Source organism: Rhamphochromis sp. 'chilingali' (assembly GCF_963969265.1).
Source record: "Rhamphochromis sp. 'chilingali' genome assembly, chromosome: 7".
NCBI lineage: Eukaryota > Metazoa > Chordata > Actinopteri > Cichliformes > Cichlidae > Rhamphochromis > Rhamphochromis sp. 'chilingali'.
This window is the reverse complement of record NC_137934.1, coordinates 31,574,644-31,597,135: the sequence shown is the minus strand read 5'-3', so window position 1 is coordinate 31,597,135 and position 22,492 is coordinate 31,574,644. Positions and strand designations below refer to the sequence as shown.

The window sequence follows — 22,492 nt, the reverse complement described above, 5'->3', positions numbered from 1 at the left end:
CTACACAGCAAACGTTGGCACACGACTTGACACATGTAGAATTTATTTCATATTATACTAATGACAAAACATACTAATACAGTGGGATGCAAAAGTTTGGGCAACATTGTTAATAGCCATTATTTTCCTGTATAAATCGTTGGTTGTTACAATAAAAAATGTCAGTTAAATATCATACAGGAGACACACACAGTGATATTTGAGAAGTGAAAAGAAGTTTACTGGATTTACAGAAAGTGTGCAATAATTGTTTAAACAAAATCAAGCAGGTGCATAAATTTGGGCATCACAAAAAAAAGAAATAAATATTTAGTGTATATCAATGTGTGTGTCTCCTATGTGATTTTCCAGCACGTCCAGCCTTTGTCTGGACGTGCTTCCCATCCAGAGCTCCACAGCAGAGAGGGAAATTCCAGCGCTCTTGGAATCCCTCTGTGATGGACCGCCAGTCTGCAGCTGAAGGCAAAGCCATGAAATCATCCACTAGACAGTCCCAGATGGCCGTCGCTACCTGGGGGGTGATCTGGCACACCGTGGACACACCAACTCTAAAACTAAACGCGATGGCCCTGAAGGAGTCCCCGGTGACAAGGAATCTGGACAAAATTGTTCAAAATTTGTATTATGTGTGCTGCAGTTACAAAATACATTATTCAAATTCCAAAACACTTTTGTGATGTCAGATTTAAATTACAAAACATAAATCTTACATAAAACATTTTGTAATTATAAGGATAATTACATGATATATATTAGATATAATATAAAACAGTCAGTTGAGTTTTGTTTTAACTTTACTATATCATAATTTGATTGGCAGCAACTTTTACCAATCACTCATAATTCCTAGACATGTCAATCAGGTAGGAATGAAGTAAGACATTAATAGAAATAAAGAGTTGTATGCTGACATGTAGCCCTTTCCTTCCTTAAATCATTGTATATATTTTTGAAAAATTAAACTGTGATAAGACATCGCATATCAAGATAGAATATGCTAGATAGAACCATATAAATAAAGGTGAACCAAACTGTTCACAATTTTATCTAGCTCTCAGTTTTAAAAAGGCTGGTGACCCGTTATAGAGTCTGACAGCTTCGAGGATTATATACAAATATTCAACTATACCAGAATTAAACCAGGTCTAAATAAAAAAAGGAGTGAGTATCACAACAAAGATTAACCCACAGTGGTCCTCATACCACATAAGACACCACAGCCATGCCATCATTGCAAACACTGATAACAGCATAAATCGAATTAAATCGGGACTTGATGAGACCTTTCGAGTATCATCAGAAATATTATACAGTCGTCTCCATACCAAAGTTTGCTATCAGTAAACAACGTAGGCATTCACTGATAGCATACACTGATTTGACACCACAGCCAAGCTATCATTGCTAACACTGATAACAGCATAAATCGAATTAAATCGAGACTTGATGAGACCTTTCGAGTATCATCAGAAATATTATACAGTCGTCTCCATACTGAATGACTGAATGACTACAGACCTGTCGCCTTGACGTCTGTGGTCATGAAATCCTTCGAACGACTGGTGTTAGCCCATCTGAAAGACATTACAGGCCGCCAGCTGGACCCTCTGCAGTTTGCCTACCGGGCAAACAGGTCGGTGGATGATGCAGTGAACATGGGGCTGCATTACATCCTGCAACACCTTGACCGCCCGGGAACTTATGCCAGGGTCCTGTTTGTGGACTTTAGTTCGGCTTTTAACACCATTGTGCCTGAACTTCTTTCCTCCAAACTCTCCCAGCTCAGCGTGTCACCAGCTACCTGTCAGTGGATCACCAGCTTCCTGACAGACAGAAAGCAACAAGTGAGGCTGGGGGAGATCACCTCTGAAACCCGGTCCCTCAGTATTGGTGCCCCTCAAGGATGTGTCCTCTCACCACTACTGTTCTCCCTCTACACTAATGACTGCACCTCCAAGAACTCGGCTGTCAAACTCCTAAAGTTTGCAGATGACACCACTGTCATTGGCCTCATTCAAGATGGTGATGAGTCTGAATACCGGCAGGAAGTTGAGCGGCTGGTACTCTGGTGCAGTCAGCACAATCTGGAGCTGAACACTCTTAAGACTGTAGAGATGACAGTGGACTTCAGGAGACATCCCTCAACTCTGCTCCCCCTCACCATATCAGACAGCCCTGTGTCAACTGTGAAGACCTTCAAGTTCCTGGGTACAACCATCTCCCAGGACCTGAAGTGGGAGACCAACATCAACTCCATCCTCAGAAAGACCCAGCAGAGGATGTACTTCCTGAGACACCTGGGGAAGTACAGTCTTCCACAGGAGCTGCTGATCCAGTTCTACACTGCGGTCATTGAGTCTGTCCTGTGCTCCTCCATCACAGTCTGGTATGGAGCAGCCACTAAACAGGACAGGAGCAGATTGCAGCAGACTGTACGGGCAGCAGAAAGGATCATCGGCACCCCCCTGCCCTCTATCCAGGATCTGTACCTATCAAGAACCAGGAAACGGGCAGGGAAAATCATCACAGACCCCTCACACCCTGGACACAGACTTTTTGATCTGCTGCCCTCTGGCAGACGGTACAGAAGCCCGCAGACCAGGACCACCCGACACAGGAACAGTTTCTTTCCCCTCGCCATCTCCCTTCTTAACAGTTGACCTGTCACACTGCTCCCACTGCCAGACTGCAGCTGCACCTTATGTACATTTTGTAGTATTCATTCCACCTCATTCATTTCTGTATTTTATGTATATAAGTTTAGATTCGTTATTTATAGTTGGTTTACACAGCTTCGTGTATGTATGTGTAATGTGTATATATAGACACGTGTGTGTGTGTGTGTGTGTTCTTGTCTAGCTATCTTTGTGAGGACCGAAATCTGCATTCTGCTGTACTTGTGAGAACCAACAGTCACTTGTGAGGACACACTCGCCGGTCCTCACAAGTTTGAAGGCCTTTTTGAGGCTCAAAATGTGGTTTTAGTGTCAGGGTTACAATTAGGTTATGGTTAGGTTTAGGGTAAGGGTCAGGGTTAGGCATTCATTTTTAATGGTTAGGGTTAGGGTAAAGGGCTAGGGAAACCATTATGTCAATGAAGGTCCTCACTAAGATAGTTGAACGGGGTTTTGTGTGTGTGTGTGTGTGTGTGTGATTTACATTGCCGTGCTTGAGAGCCACCATCTACCGGAACCAAATTCCCTGTATGTGTCTGCACATATACTTGACCAATAAACACGATTCTGATTCTGATTCTGATACCACAGTTTGCTATCAGTAAACAACAATGGCATTCACTGATAGCGTAGCACATCCATGTTAGCAGTGTATGAACGGATAGCTTAGCATATATTAGCACAGGAATCAATAAACGACTACGTATTAAACACTTTTACTAACATGAGCCTTGCGCCGTCATTTGTGAGCCGCGGTCAAGCCAGCCGCCTCCTATCCGCCGCATAAATTTCCTTGCGCTTTTACACCAGTCTTTACGGTAGCGCCTACCCGCGCACACATGCGCGCGCGAACAGGCACAGACACACGCCCGCACACAAATTACAATGGAACAGCCCAATACAGCCATCGTGACAATCTGGTTGCATATTCAAAAATTCATTAAAAATCATTCCTAAAAGTTGATGCTTTCAACACAATCCTCTTCTGGGACACCTACTTTACCTGTGGGCCAGGTTTTACCCAGATTTACTGTAATATTACTCAGAAATCACAGTAAACTCATATTCAGTTCAATACAGTCGATACACTACAATTATGTCTATTTCAAAAATTCATTAAAAATCATCCTGAATAGTTGAGGTCCAACTTTCAACACATCCCTCCTCTCGGACACCTACTGTACCTGTGTGCCAAGTTTCATCCAGATTTACTGTAAAATTCCTCAGAAATTAAAGGAAACTTATATTCAACGCAATACAGCCAATATACTACAATTATGGAAATTTCAAAGATTCATTAAAAATCATCCTTAGTAGTTTTTTTTTTTGTTTTTTTTTGCCTGTCCCGTTTGGCTCTTTTGCCATCAGAATTGTTGTCTAAAGGCAAAGAAAGATGCCCAACGGATTTACTTTACCAAATTGACCATCCCAGCCTTGCCATAATGGTCCATTTGATTCACCTTTTATTGTTTATTTTATTTTCACTTGCTGAATACGGGACAGACTTGACTGGAGGAAAGAAGGGGAGAAAGAAAGAGGGAAAGAGAAACAGCTGAGAAGAGGGACAGGGGAGAAGGGCAAAAAACAAAAACCAACAGAATGGGCAGAAAAAAAATGCATCTATCGATCACCTGGATCACCTGTTGAGAAAGAAAAAAGAAAACAAGCAGAAGAAAACAAGAGTAATATAATAAACAACATCACAATGATATATGGGAATATGACAGTAAATACTAAATATTAAACATTATTGTGCAGCACATAAGATCAGCAGAACACAGTGTGCTTTGAGGTAGGAGCCAAAAGGGGTGTAGTTTGTGGGTGTGATCACCCGTGTGTACACCTGTGAGCATGAACGCGCTTGTTTTTAAAAGGTTCCTTCATGTAATGATCTGCTAGAGGGTGTGGGGGAGCCACTGCCCCGTCCTCCAGGGCATGAAGCAGGTATGGAGGAGATCAAAACTCCAGACATCCAGAGGCCCCCAGAACACAAGAGACCAAGGAAGACCAACAGAGGGGCAGCCGCGCCACTGTCCCAGAAAGAGCTGAGGAGAGTCCCAGATGAGGGCTCACCCAGCAGCCGCGGAGCAGAAGCCAGGGGGGGTTGCAGTGACGCGCCCGTGAGCTCCGCCGGCAGCCAGCTGTGCCTGAATGACCGAGCCCCAGGCCGAGAGGTCGGGGGCACCCCACCTCCGAAGTGGCCCGAGCGAGCCCCAGGCTCCATAAGCGGCCGCCAAGGAGTGAGCCGGTGTGTACCTGGACGCCCATCCCCAGACACAAAGAACCACCAACGCACCGACGTCTGAGGGAGTCCGCCACTGGCAGGGGAAGTGGGGGGGGGGGAGATAGGCCTCCAAACCTTGGAGGGCCTGAGATGTCCCCAGAGAGGTGGCGTCTGATACCCAACCTGACATATAGACACAGACATACAGGCACACACAGACACAAACATCCATTCCCACCCTCATGCTCTCATATACACTTACTCCACACTCAACCAACGTGGAGACGGACATAAAGAGACGCTGTACACACGATCACACTCCCCAAGCGTACTCTACGAACCGGGTCTAGGTACCCTTGCCCCTGGAGGGGGGGACTGCACCCAGACCCAGGTGGTGTTACCCTTTTCCCTGCGGTGGGGAGAGGCAGACCGCCCCGACTCCGCAGCAGCAGGGAGGCCCCACACTCCAGACCGCAGTCGGACGGCCAACTCCTCCTCCTAGCCCCCCCGCTCCAGCAGGCCGCAGAGAACGGGGGTGAGAGAAGACTCCAAACCTCCCTCCACCCGCTCATTGTAGTGTTGATGCATGTGTGTTCTAAGGTGCATTTAAAACCCAGGAGGGCTTGGAGCTACCTGCCAGAGAGCAGCAGGTAAGCGCATAGGCCCTCCTGCTAGCCCTCAATGTCTACGTGTATTTAAAATTGAGAGGTGGGCAACGACGCCAGGGGTGAGGTGTACACCCTGATGGTAATTTGGATTCCGTGTATCGTGCCCATCCCCAAGATCCTATATGTATGTGTAATGAGGGTGTGAGTAATGGGAATGTCTAAGTTGTGGGATAAAATTGAGGCAGAGGCAGCCGGAAGGGGACAAAGGGGGGGGGGGGGTAGCCTCCTCTGCACCCTGGTGACATACCCCTACTCCAAGGCCCTGCATGTGTGGGTGGTTGTGGTGGAGCGGGAGGCAGCTGGAGATGGGGAGGGAAGGAAGGGAGGGGCAAGTGACCCCTCCCTGGGGCCAGCTCCCCTGCTGACCCCAGTAGGCACCCCCATACTCCACGACCCGCCAGGGAAAGGGGGCCCAGGCCCATCCAGACCGGGGCCCAGTGCAGCAGCACCGCCCGGCCCCACAGAGCCCGGGACAGTCCACCCAACCCCACCACAGAGAAAACTGCACCCACCCCACCATCCACTCATCTTCCAGACTACATAAGACAATAGACGCCCAGGCTGAGATCTTCCTCCACCTCTCCTTAGTAGTTGAGGTCCTTGGCACACAGGTACAGTAGGTGTCCCAGAGAAGGAATGTGTTGAAAGTTGGACCTCAACTACTAAGGATGATTTTGAATGAATTTTTGAAATTTCCATAATTCTATTGTATTGGCTGTATTGCGTTGAATATAAATTTCCTTTAATTTCTGACGAATTCTACAGTAAATCTGGATGAAACTTGGCACACAGGTACAGTAGGTGTCCCAGAGGAGGGATGTGTTGAAAGTTGGACCTCAACTACTAAGGATGATTTTGAATGAATTTTTGAAATTTCCATAATTGTAGTATATTGGCTGTATTGAATGGCATATAAATGTCCTTTAATTTCTGAGGAATTTTACAGTAAATCTGGATGAAACTTGGCACACAGGTACAGTAGGTGTCCGAGAGGAGGGATGTGTTGAAAGTCGGACCTCAACTACTAAGGATGATTTTGAATGAATTTTTGAAATTTCCATAATTGTAGTATATTGGCTGTATTGAATGGCATATAAATGTCCTTTAATTTCTGAGGAATTTTACAGTAAATCTGGATGAAACTTGGCACACAGGTACAGTAGGTGTCCGAGAGGAGGGATGTGTTGAAAGTCGGACCTCAACTACTAAGGATGATTTTGAATGAATTTTTGAAATTTCCATAATTGTATTGACTGTATTGGGCTGTTCCATTGTAATTTGTGTGTGCGCGTGCGCGTGTTACTGTTCGCGCGCGCGCACGTGTGCACGGGTCTAGGCTTTCAATCAGGATATAAAGCGAAAAGGCGCTACCGTAAAGACTGGTGTAAAAGCGCAAGGAAATTTATGCGGCGGAGAAGAAGCGGCTGGCTTGACCGCGGCTCACAAATGATGGCTCACTTTACCGCGGTTTGCGCTTGCGCTGAGCAGGGAGGGGGGCGGCGGTAGTTACACTGGCAGTAGCAGAGGAACAGAGTGGGAGGGAAAGAGAGAGAAAGAGAGCCAGGGACATCAACAAGAGACAACATCATCACATTAGAAAGTTATAGTAATCATCATGTGACACCTGATTGTTAAAATGGAAATAATTAGTTGACTCCTTTGAATCTCTATGTTAATAGTTTGGCTCTGTGACCTCAACTTACCTGTTTGTTCTTCTCTGCTCATAAAATCTGGACCCACTGACAGAAAGAGAATTCCAGTCCAGTCCACATAAGCGGCACCTCAATCACACCTCGCCGGCTTAAAGTCTGTACTGGGTCCTGCTGTAGCTGTTGTGAATGTGTCTGGCTGGCAGCTATTGTAAGAACAGTAACCAAGAAATAAAGTGTGTTTGGGTGTGACAATGTGGTTAGGTCTGCCACGCTTCTGTGACACTGACATGTTTAACAACACCTCTCTATAAATTATAAAATATTTAAGTAAGTTTGAACTAGAAAATAATTTGCAGACTTTAGATTCTGTTTGGCGTTTATTGGTAAGTTTTTGATGTGGAGTTAGTGGTATTCCAGTACTTACGGCCAGATTTTTTTTGGAACTGAATATTGTCAAATATAATGTTGGGTTATAATATTATTTTATGCCTAATTAAAGATTGTGAATTATTATGTAGTTTTAGTTTGCATTATTTTCCTGAATTAGAAGAAGCTGATAACTATTGCATTTGTTAGACTGATTTGCATTACATTAGACTGCTGATTTATTGTGAATGAATGATGTTGTTTTATGATGCATTATACTGCTAAGTTATAAGAAATACTGTTCGCAGAAAGTCATCGTCTTATTTGTCTGATTAGAAGAGAACAGAACATACTGGAGCTTTTTGCTCCATCTCAGCAAGAGCAGATAAACAGGGAGCCAAGGTCGTAGCTTAGGCGCCGTGAGAGAAGGAATTTGAATGTTTAGGCTTTTATGATAAGGTGGGAGGACCAGAAGCTATAAGAGTTTGAGCAATGCTCCACCATTTTGAGATCTGAGGCTGTCTGCATACAGTGTCCATCTCCCACGCGTGTGATCATTAAAATCATTGTTTGACTGAACCCGACCGGACCAGTGTTGTTCTTTTGGTTTTTCATCTTGTCTCCATCCCCAATATTTTGAACTCGTAACAATATGATAACTGTTTATTCTTAATTTAATTTAATACAAATGTTATGTTTAATCAAACATAAATTAACCCCATAAATAAATGCAAGCTGGAGGCTAAAAACAAAAATTGAGGCCCATCTTTAAAAGTTTATTTTTTCTGTTTCTGCTCAGGGCTTTTAGTTATGTGCTGTTAATAAAAAGTTGGTCATAAAATGACACTATCTCATCTCAGTGTAGTCTTTAGGGACTATTGACATGAAATACAAATGCTCTTAAAGTGAAGTACTATTTATCGGTCATCGCATGATATGTTGTTGTGTTGGGTCTGCCACTTGTACAACAAGAACAACAACAAACTGTATTTAAATAGCACATTTAAAACCAGTGGTGTACCAAAGTGCTTAACATACAAGAGGGTAAGATGAAGTAACAGGGAGGATGAAGGCTATGGCAAAGTACCACCATGCAAGCATGTTAAATGGAATTAAAAACACAGAAGCAAAAGAAATGCATATAAAAGCATAAGAGACAGGTGCAGCAGAGGAGAAACACGGGCCAAAATTGATCGAGAAAGACCTATTAGAAAGATATGACTTAAACCAATCTGTAGGTGTGCTGTTTTTGCAAATGCTCGTATGGGTTGTATTTGAGTGTAGGAACAAATCCTCAGTTGGACTGGACGAATTGTTAAATTCAAAATTCCTGAAATGAGTTTTTCTTCTAGAGCACCAACGAATAACGGACAACAGATTGCATTATTGAGGGAAGTACATGTCAGGTTTTATTGTCTCAATGATTATACATGCAATGAAAGAGAAAAGTCTTAGCAACTACAGAAAGAACAACAGGTTTTATGATTAAACAAACATCAGTCAAGTACAACTTTTATGCAGAGCATTTGATAACTTTTTCAGCCAGAAGAGGCTGCAGAAATATTTCTCAGTGTTATTGCAACTTCATCCACAGAGGAAAGATTTTCTTCGCTGAAATATGTGTGGGAAGCAGATTTGTTATCAAACACCATCACAATGTAGGAAACCTTTGGAAATGTATTCAAAATTGTCAACTGCTCCCAGAAACTGTCTTACGCTTCTAGTGTCCTTGCTTAACTAGAAATTCACAAATGTGAAGCTAACAAGATCCTACCTGTCTTGGTCTCGTCAGTATTCAACATTCAGTTGCTTGGCAACCTTTATTAAATAATAAAGCCAAATTCTGTATATTTGTTCTGTATTTGTGGTAGAAGATTTATGCGAGATTGATTTCCCTGAGAAAACACATAGAAGCAGAAAACAGACTCAGTCAGCATTTATTACGTTTTATTGAAATGACCACATACAGCACTGGTACTTCACTGGTCTATGTCTTTAATCTGCTCTTCAATTATTGACACATTGGTGTACTCGTGTTTATCTAGTCTTGTACAAAAAAGAGTTACTGGCAAGTCGGCAAATGTATCACACCATGTTCACACTTCTGACGCATTCCCAGTGTCCCAACGGGTCCTCCTCTGGTACACGTAAACTCGATTTCATCATCATGTTCTGTATACAGTTTATCATCTCTTAAAAATCTGAACTGAATATTATGTCTGTTCATGTCGTCTCTATTCACAGTGCAGGGTTCTGTAAGACATAAAAGATAAACAGTCTTTTAATGTTAGTAAAATACATGAATGTACAGAATATTGTGTTCTGTAAAGGACTCTGTGGCTACAAAAAAATTTGATTTTCTCCTGCCTAATTCTAAATTGTGGTCAAACACTGGAATGGTACACAGATGATCTACTGTTGCTGTTGCTCTTGTGGGGTGATTACATTCACTGTTAATTTTATGTAATATTTCTGTGACTATTTTACATGCTGAAGTCCTGTCCATCCCAGCCTGACTCCTCTCAGCCTCACTACAGTACTAGACACTTTAATACCCACCTGCACAATGTACATTTTTCAGATGTTTCAATTTGAAATTTCCAGATTGTCTTATTTTATTTAATTCACTTTTATGGTTATATGTATATATGTTCTCTCTTTTTGCATGTACATAATCTTCTCTCTCTCTTTTTACACAGTCGAGAAGTGCGTCAGGATACATTCCACTGCGTGTTGTACTCGTATAACTATGCATGCGACAAATAAGGAATCTTGAATCTTGGAAGTCACATTTCAATGTAAACCTACTCATTTATTTTACTCATTCTCCAAATAAGTAAATTAGTTTCTGTTATTTCTTTTAGATAAACATACAGAATTTCAGGAATCTGGATCACTTGTTGATTTTAAATTGTGATTTGATTTCATATCTTGCTGCTAGAATTAACTTTATTATTATTTATTTATTGTTATTTATTGCTGTCAGTTTGAAGTGAGCTTTGTCCCAAAGGTTTTGAATTGCAGTTCATCGGTCAAATGTGATATAATAACCTTCAACAGAAATGATGATTTGTTTTTCAGACCAAATATTCATTTAAGTCAGTATGCTGTTATTATATCTCTAGACTGCACACTTTGTTAAATGAAGAATTAATAATTAATCAGAATTCCTGCTTGCACCTTTCACTCCAATACTCAACACAGTTCTGAGGTTTGAACCACACACAGTATCATAAATACTTCAGTCATGCTCTTTGAACTTTGAAAAACTACCTAAAAAATCTCCATATATACAGCTTCACCAAATGCAACAACTACATGTTTTTTACTAGATTATTACTAGAATCAGCAGCTGGGATGTTAACAGGTTTTTGAGGGAGACAGCTCATTCACTGGTTCCAGCGTCCATTCACCAGCTGCTTTTTATATTAGAACTGATTTGAAAACTTTATTATTTACTAAATATATCCATAATTTGAGTCTTAGAAACATTTCAGACCCACTGACCTTACTGGCCTAAAAACCCAGATAAAAAAAATTACAGCAGGGCCCTGTACCACAATTCAACGTCATCATGACTATTGTTTAGAATTACCTGAAGTCAACAGAAGAAACAATTAAAGAATTTCTTACTTGATGCTCATCTCATCAAACAAAAGATTTTTTTCAGTAAACCTCAGACCCTACTAACCACACAGTGAGAAATGATTTTGTACCTGGTGATTTCTTATGTCAAACACAACATGCCTCAAAGCGTTTTATCCCCCCAATACCTAGTGTATCATATTTGATAGATACAGCCTTTGGGAGTTTTTGATCTATGACATTAAGTTCTCAAAAATCCAGTCTTGCTTTTTTTGGACAAATTTCCAAAATTCAGCTTAACAGTAAAGGGTTCTGGACTTTCTGTCACAAATGAATGTTTTTGTCTGTATTTTAAATGTTTTCAGTGTACACCACCACAGTGGATTTTAAACTGAACAGTCAAGATGTGTCATGTCTGTGTGTAGGCAGGCAGGAAGAGAGGACCCAAAATGCAGGACTCACTGAGGCGGAAGTAACTCAAAACACACAGCTTTATTGCTGGTAAGAAGCAAAACAGAAAAACACTAACTCAACTGGAAGAACAGAATAACTAGGCAGGTAGGCTGGCTGGCAAACGGAACACACAGAGGAAGCGAGGGTGAACAGACATTAACGACGCGACACCGAGTAGGGGAAGACACAGACACTAAATACAAGAGGTGAACGGAACGAAGAGGAAACAGCTGGGAGACACGGCTGACGCTGATTACACTGACGAGACAGGGAGAGCACAAAGCTGAACGCACTGACATAGGACACAGACCTACAAAATAAAACAGGAAGCACACAACAGACAGAGACACAGACTCGTAAACAGGCATAATGACGTCATGGGCAAACAGAGGGACATACGGGCAGAGAAGACTAAGCACAGGCAACCTAAACCAAACATGAGGGCAAGATAACAAAACCTAAACCAGAAATAATCATCATCGTCATCATCATTGGATAACTAAAGAATCAGAATATAATTATAATCAAAACGGTATCACCAGAGAATAAGAACTACTCCATAATACAAAAATAAACCAAAACATAAGAAACTCAAAATACTGGGTCGAACCGACCCAGGACCGTGACAAGATGTTTATTGAAGGGCTTCAACAAAGTAATGCATTCGCTGTTTGTGAATAACATATTTAATTTCATATTTTATACATAGTTTCTCATCTTGAGAGGCTCACAAGCAGTTGTGTATATTTTTGTAAATATCGATCACACCTCTGGAATTAAACAAAATTAAAAAACAGAAACCAAGAGGACTTTTTACGTTTCTCTTCACAGAATGTAACATGAAAAATATAAAGAAAACTTTTACTTACGGAGGCATCTAATCTCTCCAGTCCATTCACCATCATTACATGTTTTGAACGGTCCACCCTTCATGACGTAATAACTCTGACAGATATATTCAACCTTTTCATTATGTTGGTACAGCTGTTTAGTTCTTGTTTTGGTGTCTCCATCTGAAAGAGGTGGTGGCCTCCCACAACCCTGGGCACCTGCAAAAGTGTGAGCAATGGAGAAAAAAAAAGTTTAGACAACATTTAGTCACAATAATTTTTTAGTCACGTTTTTATGTTCATATACCGTCACATATTATTTTACATTTCAGGTGAAGTTTTCATCATGCAATCCGAGTGCAGATCACAGCCTTTAAGACTGCTTTGTCATCCTATATATGTAGTTCTGTTATGCTTAGAAAGCGGTCAGCACTCTTTGTAACTAATGATAAACTGTGTTGTACTGGTATCAAACTCATGTTGCTGTTGAAATGATCTGCTTCTTTGATATATTCATCTACTGCCCTCTCCCACATCTTACAGATCCTATCCTTTTAATTGTTTTAATCATTTTATTGTGAAAAAACAATTTTTTTTTTTTTAAAGTTCAAACTCTTCTATGGTTCGTGTGTGCTCATCAGGTTCTCACATTTCCTCTGACATGTCCATAGCATGTTGTATTTCCCTGTTCCTCCATGTAACCCATGTTAACTGGTGATGAAATGTGTGATGTCTGTGGCAATGATAGAGGGCCACTTAAAAACACTGAAATCGTGAAAAGGCAAACCTGACATTAAATCTCTCAAAGTGTGACTCAAAGACTGCAATAGTGTATCTAGGAGAAGTAGTGGGTGGTGAACAAGTGAAACCCATCCACTTAAGAACTGAAGCCATTGTGATGTTCTCAGAGCTGCAGCACAGTTTGGGGATGGTGGGTTATTACAGAGGTTTCTATAAAAACGAATTCTTCTTGTTCGTATTAATATTATTATTTAATGATATAACTGCAACTAACCCTGAAGTCTACATTGTGGTGTGTTCAGGTATAATCTTAAATGCACCACATTTCAAACAGTTTTGAGCTACTGTCTGTGTTAGTGAAAACAACTTTTCAGCGTCACACTTAACCAACTTCTCAGATTTAATAAACTTGTCAAACTGGTTCCAGCGGCCCTCCACTGGCTGTTTGTTTACTTAGAACATATTTAAAAACTTTGTGTGCAACAAAAGGGAAATGTAACTCACGGCGGCATCTCATCTCTCCAACCCAATCACCATCGACACAGGTTTTGAACGGCCCACCCTCCATGCCGTAGTCTCTGTCACACACATATTCGACCTTTTCATTGTGTCTGTACGTGTTTCTAGTCGCTGTTTTGGTCCGTCCACCTGAAAGATGTGGTGGCGTCCTACATCGCTTGGCAGCTAAAAATTGTGGGCAATAACAGAGGAAAAACCAACATTAGATAATATTTTGTCACAATAATCACATTTTCACTCTGACCTGCTGTCATGCATCATTTTTCATTTGAAGTGAAATATTTGTCATACACCCTGTGCATCACTCTCCTTTACCTTAACACTGTGTGGCCATGTGTGACAAAGAATTAACCAGAAACAATGTTCACACAAACTAATTAGCACAAGAGCAGATCAGGCAGAGGACATTTTACTGATAACCTGAAATGTGTTTTTGCCTCAAAACCAACTATTAATTTCTGGTTTAAAGTGTGTGTAACTTACACTCATTCACACGACACCCCAAGAAATACCAAAAACAGCAATAGCAATCTTTTTCCATCCTTTGTACTGATAAACAGTAAGATCACAAGAGGACAAGTGTTGTACCTTCACATGTGGGACGAGGATTGCTCCACTGTCCATTTTCCAAACATTCAAGCATTGCATTCCCTTTGATGATGTGATTACTGTTTTCACAAGCAAATGTTAAATGTTGTCCTTTTTTCATTTGATCGTCTGTTACATCTGTGGTGATTGTTAGACCTGCTGGTGTTTCAGGGACTCTACATTTCTCTGTTTTGAAAAAGAGAATCTGTTTTATTGTGAGGTTTACATTATAAACATGAAACCAAATCAGATTCAAAGTAATAAGACACTTTCTCACTACATTTTCAAACTAAGCAAGTTTTTCTTTAAATATTTATTATTAATAGGCATTCAGTTTCTCATTGCTGTAATTAAGAAGTAATAAATGTCCAGTCTTTTAAGAAGTCAGAAAAGAATGGCAATTCTACCCTTAACCAAGTGTAGAGAAAAAAAGATGAATAAAGATGAAATATGTCAGCAGGCAGAATGACAGCCAGCAGTGTTTTTAACTTGACTCCAGTTTTAAATCTTATTCACAGCAATAGTTTATTTTGATGTACTATAGTGAGCTCTTTTTTTCATAGGTATTGTTTAGCTGAGTTGACGAATAACTGTTCAATTGCTGGGAAGTATATGTTAACACACACTGAATGATCCAGATGAACAAACTACCAAAACATCTGTGTTTATAGCAGTGCTAATGATTGCTGACGATCTGTTTAATGTAGTGAATTTAATTAGCAGCACCTGGCAGAAAAATACAACCTTAATTCCTATAAAAGTTCTTCACACTTGAGTCTTCTAATGTGGACAATAGTTGCCCATTATTTCCTTTAAGCAGGGCAGACTGATCAACAGTGAATGAAATGATATCTCGGCAGAGAAAATTCCCTATTGTTGACAGATATTGATAACCACAGCTATCAGTCATTGGATATCATTCGAAACTGAATAGTTTTGAACAAAAACCCGATATTCTAATTTCATTCTAGTTTCAGTGTGCATTTTTGCCTTAGACAACTAAGCTTTCAAATCCCCTTGTTAATTTTAGATTAAAATGGTATCAAGCTTCAATCATTTACATTAAACCTCAACAAATCTCCTTTAGCTACAGCATAACAGGGAGAACAAAACTAGCAAATATATATTTTAAACTGGCACCTTAAACTGGTGGGTACTTAAGGGACTGAACATTACTGTGTTTTGAAGAAGAGAATCTGTTTTACTATGAGATTTACAGTATGAACAAGAAACCAAATGTGATGCAAATATCTGAATAAATCAGCATTACATTTTCAATATATAAAAAAAACTTGAAAGTAAAAGATTTCAGTATAAAAAATACGTTCATGAAGAGACATTTTCCAAATAGACAGGTGTCTCTTTCTTAAAATGATTAGGAAAGATTAAAAAGATGAAAACTGGAAAATGTATCCAGTTCAGTAATATTTATGTGATGCTAGTTCACAACAGCCGTTATCTCAAGAACCTACAATATTAGACATAAACAGCAGATCAAAAATATAGGATTAGGATTAGAATACTTCCTATGATGACTTTGACCTTACAGGGTTCATCAGGATCATTATATTAATGATTTATGTGATACAAGGGCAACAACACAACTGCTACAGAATGCTGATGTTTTCCTGCAATACAAAATTGCTCCTAACAGCAACTTAAAACAGAAACCCTTATCATAGTCACAGCTCATTTCTGTTACCTCACGTCATTGTGGTAATAAAAGTACACATACCAGAGCAAGAAGGAAAGGGGGAATTCCATTGTCCATTTTCTAAACACTCAATTTCTGTAGACCCAATTAGTACACGTGTATTGCTGCAAAGAAAACGCAATTTATGTCCAGTCGCCATTATTTCATTTGATGGTGGTAATCCAGCTACGTAGAGATGAGGATCCATAACACCGATTTTACAAGATCGATCTGAAAAAAGCAAAATATGTAGAATATATGTGAGTTTATGTAACAAAGCTGCAAAGAGCAAGCAAGAGAGTAGTTGGTTTTAGTGAACACCAGAAGAGCGGAAAAAATCATGAAATCTTATTGGATATTTAAATTATGCTTCAAAATACACAAAGATCAAACCTGAACTATTGCCATATTGTTTAAACAGGCATTGCATTTTGTCAGTAAAGGGATTTAAACATGTTCTTACCTATGCAAGTCGGGAATGGATTATTCCATTGTCCGTCTTCTCCACATATCAGCACAGAAATTCCATTCAGATACTTCCCAGGACCATCACAGCTGAATGTGAGGATGTGATTGGGACGTATGGGAATACAATTTTCTGGTAAACCTTTCACTGTTAACCCTTGAACTGTAGGAGGAGGGTCACATCTGGAAGATGAAACTAAGGTAGAAGAAGAAGAAAAAAAACAGTTCAAAAGGCAAGATTCAGATGTAGAAATCACTGGCCAGAATCTTTATATTTGCTGCAGTTTTTATATTTGCCAGATCATGTCAGAATCCATTTTGCCAGGTTTCAATGTGTGTCTGTATTTGTGCTGGAGACACGAAGGTTCAGACCAGTGGAGATAAACCACTGTCAAAACTACAGCTGTGGTCAAAAGTTTTACAATCATCACGGATCAACATGGATACCATTGTAATTTTGGGCTTTGAATGATTGTTGAAATCCTGTTTTTAAGTGTGGAATGACTGATTTAACATTGAGCACTCAATTTTTTTTAAAAAGATGTATGACATGCAATCATTCCACCCTGGAATGGAAAACGTTTATCTAATTTCCAGGCAAATAGTTTCAAAATATCTGCCCTTTGCAAACTGTTTACAAGGACAACCTGTGTAAGCAAACCATCTGCTGTGTCAGTTTAACACGCTAAGATTTAATTCATTAACCCTATAAGTTCCCTTATGTAGGGTGGCTAACTTTAACTCTAGCCTATATTTTGGTGAAAGAAAAAATACAATGCTTCTGGAAAAAATGTGAATAGTTTTTGACCTGTCAGTAAGTCTGACTTTTCTGTCACAGTCTGGCTGAGGCAGACTGTATGTGTTGTGAAAAAGGACTCAAGTGCAAACCAAAAACTATGAAACGTGATGTGGATTAACAAAAAACAAGCAGTTTATTAAGGCTTGCAAAATAAATACAAACAAAGGGCATGGGTGAAACTAAACAATAACCTAAACTGGGTGAACTAAAAATTAAACATGAAAAAACCTTAAACATGGAGAACTGACATGATACCTAAAGACATGGTGTGGACGAGCAGACGACCTGAAGGAATGACTGAAAACACATGGCACAAATAATTTGTGTGCTTTCTTATTTGTTGCAGATCACCTGATTGTTCTGTAAATAGATTTAAACGGTTATATGCCTGAGGCATTGGCTGCATTTTTAGTTAAATAGTACCATATAACTTTCTTTGCAAAACTTGTGCATAATATTTAGAAATGTACAATTTCTATTTGCATTTCAAGTTATGAAAATGATTCGTTAAACATGTTTGTGGGTTTTACAGTAAAAAAATATAACTTTTTTCTACTTGGATTTTGAATTTTTTCTCTGAATTTAGATCAACTATGGTAATATAGTATGCCAAAATGAAAAAATAACTCAAATTTCAGATATTTCAGGTTGTGCTGAAAATAATGATACCAAACAAGTAGTCAAAAATGGCCAATTATACCCTGGACCCCAGAGGGTTAAACTGATCTTTCTGACATCGAGATGCTGGGTCATATTTCATAATGACTTGACAGAAACATTGTTGAATAAAATGATGACTGATGTGAATTCAAATATATTTGGAGTCTGATCTGACATGACAAAGTCTCTACATATTAAAAATCATTTAGAATTAAATTCTGATTTTGCCTGTGTGCAGGAAAAATATATATAGAAATAAAGACCGTCATAGCAGTCTTAATGAAGGCAGGACACATCTGAGTAAATGAGATTATATGTCCAAGGAGATAATACCAAATGAAGTTCATACGTAAGTTCAATAAGAACAATCTGTAGTCACACATTTCTGCTTCCCTGGTGTTTGTTGGCTAATCTAAGCTTTACATCATTTCCACTTTCCCATGCTGTGAAGCTAATTGTGCAATCACTGGTCTAGCCCAATCAGATTTCTGCTGGCTGTCTTCCGGCCAATCAGTCTCCACTCCATGTACTTTAAATCTCACTGCTCATCGGTCATTCTCCCAGGCTTCCATTCAAGCCTCAATCTTCATTTCCAGAGTGTAATCACCAACAACCTAAATTGAATTCTATAGATCAATAAATTATGTTAAATTCATTTTAATGATCTCTGCTTATTGAACTGTAGTCATTCACATGAGAGTGAGAGAAGAAAAGAAAGCTTTTGAACTCACGGTAGCACGACCCCCTTTGGAGTGGCTGCCAGCCCTCAGTTGTACATACGTATTTGATGGTGAGAGCTGATGTATAGCCAGGTTCGCAAGCAAAATGTATCATGTGTCCTGCTTGATACTGAGATGTTCTTGTCTCTTGTGTTACTTGGGCATGGGGAACATCTGGAAGCGTTGAACATGCTAATACACAAAACAATATAAAATGGGAAAAGAAGAGAAAAATACACAAAGATTGAAAACATACTGAGTGACTAAGCCAAGATATACATGTGTGTATAAGGAAATGACTACCCGTCATTGCTACGAACGATAGTAATGCCAGTAATGTGCAGTTGTGTTAGGACAGGCAACCTGCGGCTCCGGATACGCATGCGGCTCTTTTGTCTTTATACTGCGGCTCCAGGTGGTTTGGGAAAATAAATTAGAAGTATTTAGCTGAAGTGTATTTTTTGTATTAGTTCTTTTTAAACTTGTAGTTCTAAATTGGAAGATTATTGTGACATTGAAATATAAAAATAGAATTATATTTTATTTTTCATCGCTCAAAATAAGCGTCACACTCGCGGAAGCCGGTATACCCGCCGAAACGCCGTGCATTTATCAAGACTTTCAACCCCAGGTAGGCCAATTATGGATCTTCGGATCCACATTATGTCAGCAGCTGTTCTCCTCCGTGAACTATGTTAAAACAAACACCGCTCACGCCTCACAGATGACTGCTTACAGTCCTGCGTAAAGATGAAAGTGACTTCGTACAGCCCCGATTTGCAGACGCTGTGCGCAGAGGTTCAGGAGCAGAAGTCTCATTGTAAACATATCACAGCAGACCCGACGATGTTTCCATGGACACGCTTTTCAGCATCTCTTTATTGACCACTCTTCACACACGGTTGCTGTAAGCATACAACCGGCTGTAGCTTTTCAGCTCACAGTCCGACAACACAAGAGCAGAGAGAGCACAGACTTTAAGTAGACGAGGCGTGATTGCGGGTCCCGCTCAGGTGCGTCCGACTCCCATGCAGTGGCGCTGCAGACCACGCCTCGCCACACACATTAACCAGGTAAAATACATATTTAGGCAGAATTTTGCAAATATCTATTTTTCATTTTTTAGCAGCATAGTGCTGTATATATTGTAAAAAAACAATATATACAGTGTTATTTTCATTTTTGATGTCAACAAGTATTTGCGGCTCCCAGTGTTTTCTTTTGCGTGGAAACTGGGTCCAAGTGGCTCTTTGGGTGTTAAAGGTTGCTGACCCCTGTTTTAGGTCAAGGGTTGTTGAGGCTGGCTGAGCTCTGCTGGCCATCACCAAATTTGAGCAGAGGAACATGGGTAATCATGCTTTGGAACAATCTTTCTGATGTGATACTTTTTTACTTTTATAACCAGGCCTATTGTGTGCCTCCAGAAAATGTACCTATTTAGCTCTAAACCCAACGCCTTACCTGACGTGTAATGGGTCGATCCTATGAAAATCCATTTATTAATGCTGCTCTTGGTATGCTTTACAACTTTTTGTGTTTCATTTTTTTAGCTTTTCACGTGACATTTTTTGGGGGTACATAGCATGTAGTATGGTTGGGTTAGAGTAAGAGTCAGGGTAATGCTGTCATTAATGAACCCTAACAAAAACAAAATATGCACTCTGTAATATACATAATTGAGGTATTCATACACTTTTCATGACTGTAGAGTTTTTGACGATTTAGTAATATAAGAAAAAAAAAAACACATTTACATGAGTTATTACATCCACAGTGCAGCAATAGCACAAGTTTAGTTAGTGATGATAAAAACATGAAGCCATGCAACTTACAGTAGCACTTTCCCTGATGGACAACCAGCCAACCATCAGCTGTGCATACAAATTTCGAGATCTGATCTGATATGTAACCAGATTCACAAGAAAAATGTATCACATCTCCTTCCTGGTACACAGCTTTGCTGGTTCCTTCTGACACATGAGCGTGAGGAACATTTGGGAGCTCTGAACACACTAAAAGAGAAAAAGTTACAATTCGTCACATATAAAGTTGTTAAAAAACAATGACTGAAGCTCTACAAGGAAAACAGTTACAAAATCAAAGTATGTCTACAACCATTCTCCTAAATGGTTAAGACCACAAAACAGTTGCATCTACATAATTTGTGGATATACTTCACCTAATAACACAGATAGCAGGATTTATGTTTGACATACATAATTAAAGAGTAATATAAGAAATGTACCATTAATTACCATTAATGGTAAAGGGAAAAAATAAGTATAAGTATAAAATTACTAGAGCCCCCCCTCCCTTCAAAGAAAACCCCCAAAATAAAACAAAAACAAGCAAAAAACCCATAGCAAGTAGTAAAATCATCTATAATTACTATTTTGTCCTACATTATATTACTACCATATATATGTATGTTAACACAAAAATATACATATTTTAGGGTTGTGTGAATGCATGTAAATTCAAATAGTTGTAATAGTGTAAAAATAAGACAATTACATTCATACTGTGCTTTTCCCCCTGCTGTAAGTAAATACCTGTGATGACCACACGCAGTGTATATGTCACTCTTCTTAAAGTCTAACTGCCTTTCCACAAAGGTAAAACATGTGATTTTAGGTACACTGAAAAACGATAATAGATCACTTTACCGTTTTGTGACAAAGAAACTTCCACACACCCCCACAGCTGGAGAAACAGAAGGATTAAAGACAGCTTCATGTTCTTTTGACGAATGCTTTCTGAGGAGAATTTCAGTAGCTTCATTGTTCAGTGACCTCCCCCAGCTCGAACTCCACCCAGAGAGATCAGGTCACAGCACAGACTGTCCAGTGGCTCTGTCCAAATGTCTCTATTTAAATACAACCTTGGACTCCTGTTGTACAAGTGCTACGGAGAAGGACTGGATAGGTGGTTAGGTGTACAAAGCACAGGACTTTCAAATGTACTTTGCTAGCGTTTACAAAGAATTTTCAGAAAAAGAGAAGATATCCAGTGATGCGCAGTTTTCTTGCTGATAGAGCCTCGCTGATGCCAGGGGTTAAGGGAGAATGGCCAGAATGCATCGAGTTGGTGGGAAGGCAAAAGTAACTCAACTTAAATGATAAGTGGATGCTGGACTCCAGGCCTAAAAAGACTGTGGAAAAGGGGTTGTTTCATTGTTAGGCCATGAAACCCAAAGCCCCAAGACTTTCAGCAGAGTTAAACTTATGTAAGAATTAAAACAGACCCCGTGATGCTTTTATTAAAATAACATTACATGCAATTACTGTTACATGTGTGTACATGTGTGTGCTCATCTAGGTTACAAAAACACTTTAATAGCAGGTATGATCTCCTGCCAAAGGGAGGGAGTTTGTTATTTTATTTATTTTTTACTTCTTTTTGTTATCTTTATTTAATCAGAATATGTTCAGACTGGAAAGATAGGGCCACCATTTTGTGTATTTGTCCACAAAGGATTTATGAATGACTTTGATTTTACACAAAAAAAAAAAGATGTACTGGAAGAACACAGACTGAGTACATAGGCTTTTATTAAAATGACCACACACATCAGTGCACTAATCATTTATAGATTTGCGTGCTCATGCTCATCGTATCCAATAGACAGAAATGTTACTGGCATGTGGGCAGATGCATTACGCCTTCAATGCACGTCTGACGCATTTCCAAACTGCCAACACGTCTTCCCCTGCTACATATGAACTCAATTACATCATTATGTTCTGAATACAGCTTATCATCGCTGACATATCTGAATTGAATATTGTGTTTGCTCATGTCTTCTCTATTTACAGTGCAGGGTTCTGTAAGAGTTAAGAGAAAAGATTTTGTTAA

The 22,492-nt window shown here is 39.7% G+C and overlaps 1 protein-coding gene across 1 annotated transcript in view; it reads right to left on the bottom strand.

Moving 5' to 3' along the window:
• The window catches only part of LOC308400349 (complement factor H-like), a gene marked incomplete at its 3' end in the record, with an annotated part of 108,026 nt that overhangs the window by 23,701 nt on the left and 61,833 nt on the right, over positions 1–22,492 (bottom strand). Inside the window, exon 16 of the mRNA XM_080887993.1 lies at positions 13,699–13,878. Within this exon, the coding sequence (XP_080744119.1) occupies positions 13,699–13,878 (180 nt within the window). The remainder of the gene's footprint in view (positions 1–13,698; positions 13,879–22,492) is intronic.